Source organism: Lotus japonicus, chromosome 6 (assembly GCF_012489685.1).
Source record: "Lotus japonicus ecotype B-129 chromosome 6, LjGifu_v1.2".
In the NCBI taxonomy this organism is placed as follows: domain Eukaryota; kingdom Viridiplantae; phylum Streptophyta; class Magnoliopsida; order Fabales; family Fabaceae; genus Lotus; species Lotus japonicus.
Genome location: NC_080046.1, coordinates 42,692,869 through 42,703,038, shown reverse-complemented (window position 1 = coordinate 42,703,038; position 10,170 = coordinate 42,692,869). Strand labels below are relative to the sequence as shown.

General features: G+C 39.7%; 1 protein-coding gene across 1 annotated transcript; it reads right to left on the bottom strand.

The window, feature by feature from the left end:
- Positions 1–6,554: 6,554 nt before the first annotated feature.
- On the bottom strand, positions 6,555–9,955 carry LOC130721851 (disease resistance protein RPM1-like). The gene is made up of 2 exons (XM_057572432.1): positions 7,021–9,955; positions 6,555–6,856 (listed from the first exon to the last, which is right to left on the bottom strand). Exon 1 carries the CDS (start codon positions 9,783–9,785, stop codon positions 7,110–7,112), a length of 2,676 nt encoding a protein of 891 aa, XP_057428415.1. The 5' UTR covers positions 9,786–9,955; the 3' UTR covers positions 6,555–6,856; positions 7,021–7,109.
- Positions 9,956–10,170: the final 215 nt, after the last annotated feature.

Here is a 10,170-nt window from a genome sequence, read left to right as displayed (position 1 = left end):
AAAGACTCAAATAAATATTTTATGAGTTATAGAGAAAATAATTTTAAAAAATGACATATGTGCAGGCAGCACGCACGCACACGTACTACGTCAGAGACGGTCATAAACTACTTTATATAACAATGTCTAGACAAGCTAGATTCTTAAGGCACGCACGCACGCAGCTGCGTTATTGTTTGGTATAAACAAGCTAGATTCTCAATTAAAGACAATTATCGGCATCCAAAGCTGACTAAATAGTTGTTACTTTACATATTAGTAACTAGTAAATCTTAATAAAATTAAATTTTTTGGACATTAATTACCTATAAGAAGGGAATCCTTCTGCTTCAGTGATGCAAGATCTTTATATAGTCTCAGCAGATTCATTAACCTACACTCAGACACATTCTAGAATAATTATGATAATTGATAAAACAATAAATGAGGACTAAAGAAGCTTTTTTTTAATTCATGTGGTACCTTCTCATAGAATCTTATATTTATAGGCATTATTTGGAGAAAAAACTTTTGGTATACATGGATTGATCCTATAATCAGTGTTATCAGACTCGGACCGGTGATCGACTCGGTCGAGACACTGGGTCCATGAGTCAATAGTTCAACCACTTGGTCATTGGTTCGATTGCTTGACTCGGTTTATATTAAAAAATTATAATAATTTAAAATATAACCTTAGTATATCATATATATAAAATAGTATGCATTCTTCTTAACAAGAAGCAAAGTGGTGTAGTGGCAATTTGGATTAGCTTTCCTCCCTCTAGGTCCTGTGTTCAAGTCCTAGCTATGGCAATTTTTTTAAATAACTCTCAATTGAATATCATTTGACCAAATAATTAACATTGAATGTAAATTAATTACAGTTTGAACATTAAAAACAGTTTTGACAAAAAAAAAGGCAAAAACAGAAAGAAAAAAAAAAACGGACCGGTCCATTAAAACCGGCCGAGTCGCCGGTTTATTCCCTGAACCGGCCGGTTCATACCGGTTGAATTGCATGGTCGATCCATTTAATGGCTCGGACCGGTCAAGGGTCCGGTTCAACCGGTCGAACTGGCCGGTCCGGTCCGAGTTTTATAACACTGCCAATAATGCATAAAGATCATAATTAATGACAATAACTTGATAAGAATTTAGAAAAAACTTATTCACTCAAATAGAGTAAGAAATAGAAATTTGATTCCTTAAGTGAGAGGATTCGCAACAAAAGTAAGGATTTGTAGCTATTAATTTAAAAGCTAAAGTAACTTCGTAGAAGAAAATTAAAATCAGCCTAAATGAGAGCTTCTCGGGTCCACGAAAACTCTCGGGGCATCATTGTGGTGACCTCCACTGAGTTAATAATTGGGTTGTCATCTCCAGTCTGAGCATCCTTTGTTTGCCTCCCGACGCTTATACATCTTGGCTTAGCTGAGCGAGCGTCCACCTCTAATTTCTCGATCGGGTTATTGAAAATAGTCATCACCATCTTAATATATTCTCCACTTTGATACGATTCATCCTCAATTTCTTCATAACTCTTAGTGGAAAAGCTCTTAGGGGTCCTTGCAACGCGTTGTTCCCCATTTGTGAATGGTTTTACAATCTTTCCCACGCTTAGACTCGTCTTTTAAAGCCTTGCTTCGTCTGGAAGAAGGGTATCCTTTCTCAAATTTACGTGGCACTCCATCTTCGACTTCACGACAGAAACCCCTTAATTCTATCACTCTATCGATCATTTTCAACTAGTTCCCCTATTCTTAAAGTTATTCCAACGTATATGAATCTAGAAGAAATCCATCTTCGACTTCACAACAAAACTCGGCAACATTTTTCCCCTTAATTTTATCACTCTTCCGGTCCTTCTATTGTAGTTCCACCTCTTCTTCAAATGTTCCATCATATTACGAAACTGGAAGCAATCCTAAGTGTTATGTCTGCGACTTTCATGATACTCACAACACGTCGCTATTTTCCTAAGGGGTTCTGGCCGGAGAGTGCCTTCCATCCTAGAGAAAGAAGTGTTTCCCTCTCCAAAGGGGTGCGTGTTGGGTCCAGGTGGGCCAGCATCCTGCCTGCAGGTAGCATTCGAAACGGGGCGCTGTCTGCTACGCTATAAGAAATAACGTTGCGCCCTCACTAACACCAATTGGTTTTGGCGTAGTGGTAAGTGTAAGATCAAGATTTGGTCATGTGGTACAACTCTATGTTTTGATGATAACAAGTATTTATTTGTGGATGAACAACTATGATACTCTAATGTTTGTCTTGAGTGTTTTGACAAACAGGTTCTGATTTTGACACCAGAAGATATATTCGTCAGAAGATCTGAGGATCAGAAGATCTGAAGACCAGAAGCTCTGAGGGACCAGAGGCTCTGAAGGTTCAGAAGCAGAAGTTACGAAGGTCAGAGGATCCAAGCATCCCTCTGACTCTGATCACCAAGCTTCACAAGTTCCAACACGAAGCATAACTCTGATCAGAAGTCAATGGTTAAAGGCAAATGTCTCTATCGAGAAGTACAAGAGCAGTGTACTATTCTGAAATGCCTACCTACCAAGGTTCAGCCACAGCAGGTTCTGGAAGTTCCAGAAATGCCCTCCAACGGTAGCATTTCCCATGCAACGCTCAACCCTAATCCTTGGAGTATATATAGAGGCTGAAGATTGAAAGAAACGGCTAGAAGCAATACACACGCGCAAGACATATTCAAAATATTCTAAGCTTTCTTTCATTTGAAATTCATTGTGTTTACTATAAGCTTTTTAGAAGCACTTTCTTTGTAAACAAGAACTTCATATACAGTTGTATAGTTTGCCTTTAGGAGATCAAGGTTGATCGGATCCTAGAGAAGACTAAGAGAGTGAATCTTAGTGATAGCTAAGTCAGTGTATTGTTAGTCACTTGTAGGTTTCAAGTGCAGTTGTAACTCTTACCTGATTAGTGGATTGCCTTCATTCTAAGAAGGAAGAAATCACCTTAACGGGTGGACTGGAGTAGCTTGAGTGATTTATCAAGTGAACCAGGATAAAATCCTTGTGTGCTTTTCTATCTCTTATCTTTAGCACTTAAATTCTCGAAAGATTTGTCAAAATCTTTAAGGTGGAAGTTTTGTTCTGAAAACGTTATTCAAACCCCCCCTTTCTACCGTTTTTCATACCTTCAATTGGTATCAGAGCGCAAGTTCTGATTACCACACCTAACAGTGTTCAGTGATCCGGGCCGGTGTGAAAAACAATGGCTGCCACCACCAGTGAAACTCAAAGAGATGGTTACAACGCAAAGCCTCCTATGTTCGATGGTCAAAGGTTCGAATATTGGAAAGATAGACTGGAAAGTTTCTTTCTGGGTTTCGATGCAGATCTCTGGGATATTATTGTGGATGGCTATGAGCGTCCAGTTGATGCAGATGGCAAGAAGATCCCAAGGTCAGAGATGACTGCAGAGTCAAAGGAAGCTGTTGACTCTGACTCAGAATCAGAAGGAGATCCTAACTCAGACGATGAAAATGAGGTATTCGCTTCCTTCTCTACCTCTGAACTGAAACATGCTTTGTCTGATATCATGGATAAGTATAACTCTTTATTGTCTAAGCATAAAAAGTTGAAAAAGAACTTATCTGCTGTCTCTAAGACTCCTTCTGAACATGAGAAAATTATTTCTGATTTGAAAAGTGAAAATCATGCTTTGGTAAATTCTAACTCTGTGCTTAAGAACCAGATTGCTAAGTTAGAAGAAATTGTTGCCTGTGATGCCTCTGATTGTAGAAATGAATCTAAGTATGAAAAGTCTTTTCAAAGATTCCTAGCTAAAAGCGTGGATAGAAGCTTGATGGCTTCAATGATCTATGGCGTAAGCAGAAATGGAATGCATGGCATTGGCTATTCTAAACCAATTAGAAATGAGCCTTCTGTGTCTAAAGCTAAATCCTTGTATGAATGCTTTGTTCCCTCTGGTACCATATTGCCTGATCCTGTACCTGCTAAAATTGCTAAAAACCCTCTTAAAAAGGGATCTTTCTCTATGACTAAATATCATGCAAATATTCTTTTAAAATATTATGTTGAGACACCCAAGGTGATCAGAACCTCTGGGGTAACTAACAAAAGAGGACCCAGAAAGTGGGTACCTAAGGACAAGATCATCTATGTTGCAGATATCCTTGATAGCTCCACTGAAACACCAATCATGGTATCTGGACAGTGGATGCTCGCGTCACATGACGGGAGAAAAGCGTATGTTCCGAGAGCTGAAACTTAAGCCTGGAGGCATCAGTAGAGTAAGATTTGGTCAAGTCAAAGCTAGCTGAAAAAGCTTGCAGAGATGAGCATGACCGTTTCAGAAAGAAACAAAGACTCAGAACTTGTCGAACCAGAAGCAACAACATCAGAAGATGCTACTACAACTTCTGACTTGCGTCATCAGAAGAAGAGTAGTTTCATAGCTTGTCATTCTGAAGCATCTGAAGATGGAATTTTTTCAGAATGGAGATGTCACCAGAACCTCTGGACTCTGACACTTCTGCTCTCATAAGAAGATATACTAATCAGCAGCCAAGTATCCCTTGGTATTACTTCTGAGGGGGAGTATTTCGTCTTTTGCTCTTACTATTTTTTTTCCACCTTCATTCTTTTTGCTTATGACAAAAAGGGGGAGAACTTATAGTATCTTGACAACTCCTATATTATTTAGCTCAGAATCTAGATATTACTAACGTTGATATTAAGTACTAGATTCAGGGGGAGCTTAGCTCAGAATCAAGCACGAGTCTTGGATTCAGAAGGAGTAAGATAAACTATACACATCAGGATAAGTTTTAACTCTGATACCACTTGTAGGATCACGCGCTTACCACTACGCCAAAACCAATTGGTGTTAGTGAGGGCGCAACGTTATTTCTTATAGCGTAGCAGACAGCGCCCCGTTTCGAATGCTACCTGCAGGCAGGATGCTGGCCCACCTGGACCCAACAATCCCCCCCCCCAGCACCTGCCAGCCAAACTAGCTGCACAGCATGCCTTCCGTGGGATTCGAAACGGGGCGTTGTCTGCTACGCTATAAGAAATAACGTTGCGCCCTCACTAACACCAATTGGTTTTGGCGTAGTGGTAAGCGCGTGATCCTACAAGTGGTATCAGAGTTAAAACTTATCCTGATGTGTATAGTTTATCTTGCTCCTTCTGAATCCAAGACTCGTGCTTGATTCTGAGCTAAGCTCCCCCTGAATCTAGTACTTAATATCAACGTTAGTAATATCTAGATTCTGAGCTAAATAATATAGGAGTTGTCAAGATACTATAAGTTAAATCTTGTAGGATCACGCGCTTACCACTACGCCAAAACCAATTGGTGTTAGTGAGGGCGCAACGTTATTTCTTATAGCGTAGCAGACAGCGCCCCGTTTCGAATGCTACCTGCAGGCAGGATGCTGGCCCACCTGGACCCAACAATCCCCCCCCCAGCACCTGCCAGCCAAACTAGCTGCACAGCATGCCTTCCGTGGGATTCGAACACGGGACCTGGCTCTGATACCACTTGTAGGATCACGCGCTTACCACTACGCCAAAACCAATTGGTGTTAGTGAGGGCGCAACGTTATTTCTTATAGCGTAGCAGACAGCGCCCCGTTTCGAATGCTACCTGCAGGCAGGATGCTGGCCCACCTGGACCCAACAGTGCGTTCCATGAAAAATTTGAATCGCATCATCCTAAGCTCGGAAACTCACAAAGTTGTTCCCATTGGAGAGTATTACGTCCAACCGAAACAGTTTCGGGTGGCCAAGTATTACGTCAGCTTCCGGCTGATGAACTACAATCAAAAGTCGCTTCAAGATCGTCTTACTCTTGCCTCCTACTTTCAATATTATCAGAATATTTTTCACTCCAACCAAAGCTATGGTGTTTCCATTATGCCCTACCAGATTGATAATCATCGGTCTTAAATCTTTCATTTCATAACCTTGCCACAAAAGGCACATGAAGGGCATCAAATCCTTTGCGCTCCCTCGATCGATTAGGGCATCCTTAGTATCTATATTATATATTATTTTCGAAACTACTAACAATGGGGAATATTTCTCTCAGCTTAAAGTTCAATCTTATTCTGTTGGGACTCCGAACAAGCTGCTCGGCCTCTAGGACGAGGACAATCGTTTTGGAAATCTCTAGAAAAGCGGGGATGAGACATCTTCTTGTACTTCTCATACTATCACAAGAACGTTGAGAATCCTCTACTCGGTCTCTGAATTCCTTCGAACTTCTTGGAGGTTTCCTTTACCATGAAGCGTAAAACAAAGTTCCAGGTAGGATTGATTGGCGACTAACATTATGATATCCTCAATTCCTAGTTTTGAAGCAACCACCACTTCCTCATGGAAGCGCGAAAGGAAATCCCTTAAGAATTCATCACTCCTTTGCCTTACTTCCTAGATAGATCGTGTCTTTCCAGAATTTGAGTCAGTTATTAACCATTTTCCTTTGCTAGGTTTATCAAATTGCTCTAAGTTAAGCTTGTAGAAGTCCAACTAGTTTTCTATTAGATATTTGGGAAGAGATTTGAACCATTGCAACGCTTCTCCCTTTAGAGTCGAGAGAAAAAGCCTACAAGTCATGGTGTCCACCTCCTCTGCTAGTAGAGAAACTTTTACAACATGGTGGTGCATCATACAGCACAAACAACAAACAATTTAAAGCAAGAACGAAACGTCTTGAATCACTCATTTATGCAGTAGGCTTAACATATTTTTATAAGACTAACAACAAATTTGTACATATTCTCTTTATTCGTCAACTTAAGTGCTAGAGCAGCAACAACAGACAAATACAATGCCATTTTTTAGAAGGACCACATGGAGAGTTCAAATTAGCCCAACACCTAGCAATTCAGAGCACAATGTTAGTACTTAGTAGTTAGTAGCATTGGTGAGATTGTTGGTTGATGAAAAAATTACAGGTAAATAATGGTTGATGATTCCAAACAATAACTGATTATTTTTATGTTTCATTTCTTTTCAAATTCTTTCAGAAAGAAATATGCACCTGGTTTTTTCGCCTTGAAATTGGATGCTGTTCAATGTCCATTAATTTTGGTGCTAAACAATTTTCCCCTTCATGGATGCCTGATTGCATCAAGAAAGTTCTTCGCGAAGGAATTCAAATGATGCATTTTCAATGTTGACCACTACAATTGTCTCTAAGCGATGGATGCCAGGGGGTAGTAGAATCTTGAGTTTACGATTAGGCATATTCCATACCGAAAGCTTTTTAAGAGAAGGCAGTGCTCCTTTATCGATAAGGATGGATTTCAAGTTATACAAGCCTTCAAGGTGCAGTTCCTCTAGTTTCTGAAACCCTCCACCTTCAAAATGCAAACTTTGACCTTTATAACAATCATAGAGTGTGAGAGATGACAATTTTGGCATATTTTGTAGTGATTTCAATGGATCATCCATTAACCTGGACTCTTTCAAGGTCAATTTGACAAGATTTGGGAGATGTGGAACCCACTCTGGAAATACATGTAACCACCCTTTGAGTAGAAGTTTCTGAAACATAGGTAGAGGAGAAATGAAGTTCAAATCAAGGTCCTTCCCTATTGTATAAAGAGAAAGTTTCTCCAAGTGCTGCATCTCATTTAATGAGGAGCATAGAGTACTTTCCACATGTTTCCCCTTAATGGCCAATCCACACACTCTTAACTGCTTAAGCTTTCCAAGCTCTCTAATTATCTTTATCTCATTATCATCTACTTCCACACGCTCTAGCGTTTGGAGAGATATCAAGCCTCCAATGTCATCCTTCAATTGAGTTAAAGAGATTCTGTTGCCGACAAGGTGTCTTAGTCTTTGGAGCTTGCTAAGCTCCTTTGGCATCAGATGCAAATTTACTCCCCATATATTCAAGGTCTCTAGGTTCTGGAACTTACTGATGGACATGAGATAACTATAATCTGAACGGAGACTTAAATACTTCAAGTGGACCAAATTCCCTATGTTAATAGGAACAGAGTACCAATTGAAATCCTCAGCATCAAGTACCTTCAATAGCGTGTAATCTTGACGGATTCTACACAAAATATCTTCATCTAAGTTCCTTGTGAAAATATGCAATGACCGAAACTGTGAACTCATTTTATCACCTCTCATTAAAATTTCAGAATTAGTTGCTAGTGATAGGCGTCGGCTTGAGACTGGCATTGACTCATCACCTTCACCGATGAACTGACCAAAGCTTAAATCCTTAAATTTTGTAAGGATCATCTCCCGCAATACGTCATGAACCCGATAATATTTTACTTTAACTCCATTATGGTAGCGACTTGATACTAACACCAAACTTCTATGAACCAACTCTCTTAAATATTGTTTTCCAACTTTCTCCAAAATTCGCCCCCTTTCCACCTTAACAAACCCTTCTGCTATCCACTGCATAATCAATCTTCTCGAACAGACTTCATAATCTTCAGGATACATTCCAAAATACAGGAAGCAAGGTTTAAGATGGTAAGGCAAATCATCATAACTGAAACCTAAAATCTTCGTTATATGATCTAAATGGAGATTTTTCTCGAGCTCTGCACTTAGATTTTGACAAAACTTTTCCCACTCAAGTGCATTTTTTTTTCTGCCAGATAAAACACCACCAATGGCCACAATTGCTAGTGGTAATCCATTGCATTTTTTAACAATGACGCGAGATATATCAATGAGATCTTCTGGACAATGCCCATCAAAGTCAAATTGGAATGCCTTCTTATAGAACAACACTAAAGATTGGTCAAGAGTTAAAGGTTGCAACTCATGCACTTCAACAAAAGGAGAAGAGATTCTACAAGACACCGCAACATCCATGTTCCTTGTAGTCATTAATATCCTACTTCCATTTTTATTATCAACCAAAGAAAATTGAATCTCATCCCAAAAACGTACGTTCCACACATCATCAAACACAATAACGTACCTATTTTGCTGCAAGCAGTTCCTGAGCTCATCAATCAATGACATTCGATCCATTGTAGAAATACCATCAGGAAGAGTCTTTTTAGTCTCCTTGTAAAACTTCTGCAACATGTCTCTTAGCATCCCTTCTATGGAGTAGGATTGAGATACTGTGATCCAAGCATGACAATCAAAGTGGTCTATCACCTTCCGGTTGTCAAAAACTTTCTTGGCAAGAGTGGTTTTCCCCTGCCCTCCCATTGCCACAACAGAGACGACAGTGCGCTCTGCTCTTCCCTCCACCAACCAATTGATCAATTTATCTCTTGGTGCTTCAAACCCCACAACTTGAGCTTCCTCAATGTAAATAGCGGCCTCTCGACCGGGAAGCCACTTGTCATTTTCTCTGCTGCTTGATCCTTCTTGTTGGCGTTGGAAACCATATCTGTCACTTCTATCCTTGATTTCACGAACACATGACTTGATTTCTTGAATCTCAGAAGCAATTTGATGACGACTCTTCAAAGTTTTGATCAGGTTTGTAATCTTACAAATTAAAATTGCACATCCAGGCTGCTGTAGCTGCTGTTGTTGTTGTTGTTGTCCCACATGGATCATGTAGTCATCAATGATGTCTTCTATGCGGAAAGCAACATCTCTCACCTGCTTCACCCATGTTTTCACTCCTTCACTTTCTTCATCTGTTGCAGCTCTTCTATCTGCATCCTTAAGGAACGCTTGGATGCTTTCCAGTTCGTCTTTAATGTATGCAAGTTCTTTGTGAATGCCTCTAAGCATAGTGACTTCTTCAGTTAACAGTGGAAGCAGATGATCAATTGCAAATGACACTGCCATTTCCGCTGCCATTTTCCTCTCAAAAAGTTTTGTGTATCTAGCAGAATAGCAATAATGTGATTAAATTCGGTTCACTCCCTTATTGTATAATGTGTTCTCTCTTCTTTTTGCTATATGGGAGTGACATATGCCAACGAATTTCATATAAGAATAGCACGGCATCAATGTGATAAAATCAGATACTTGACCCTTTCCATGGAAGAACCGAAGAAGCATAGCATAAAGGTGCGTCATCTCATTCAAGTTATGCTAAATTGGATAACTGGATGTCTTAAACACATCACATCAAGCAAGCATAGAATATAAGTCAATTAAAGCACCCATACTCACCTTGAGGCTTGAAGATAACATGTTAGGAAAGAAAAGGAATCAAGAGACGAATGAACTATATATGACT

Coding starts and splice junctions, on each gene's coding strand:
- LOC130721851 (XM_057572432.1), bottom strand. CDS start 9,785: ATGGCAGCGGAAATGGCAGTGTCATTTGCAATTGATCATCTGCTTCCA.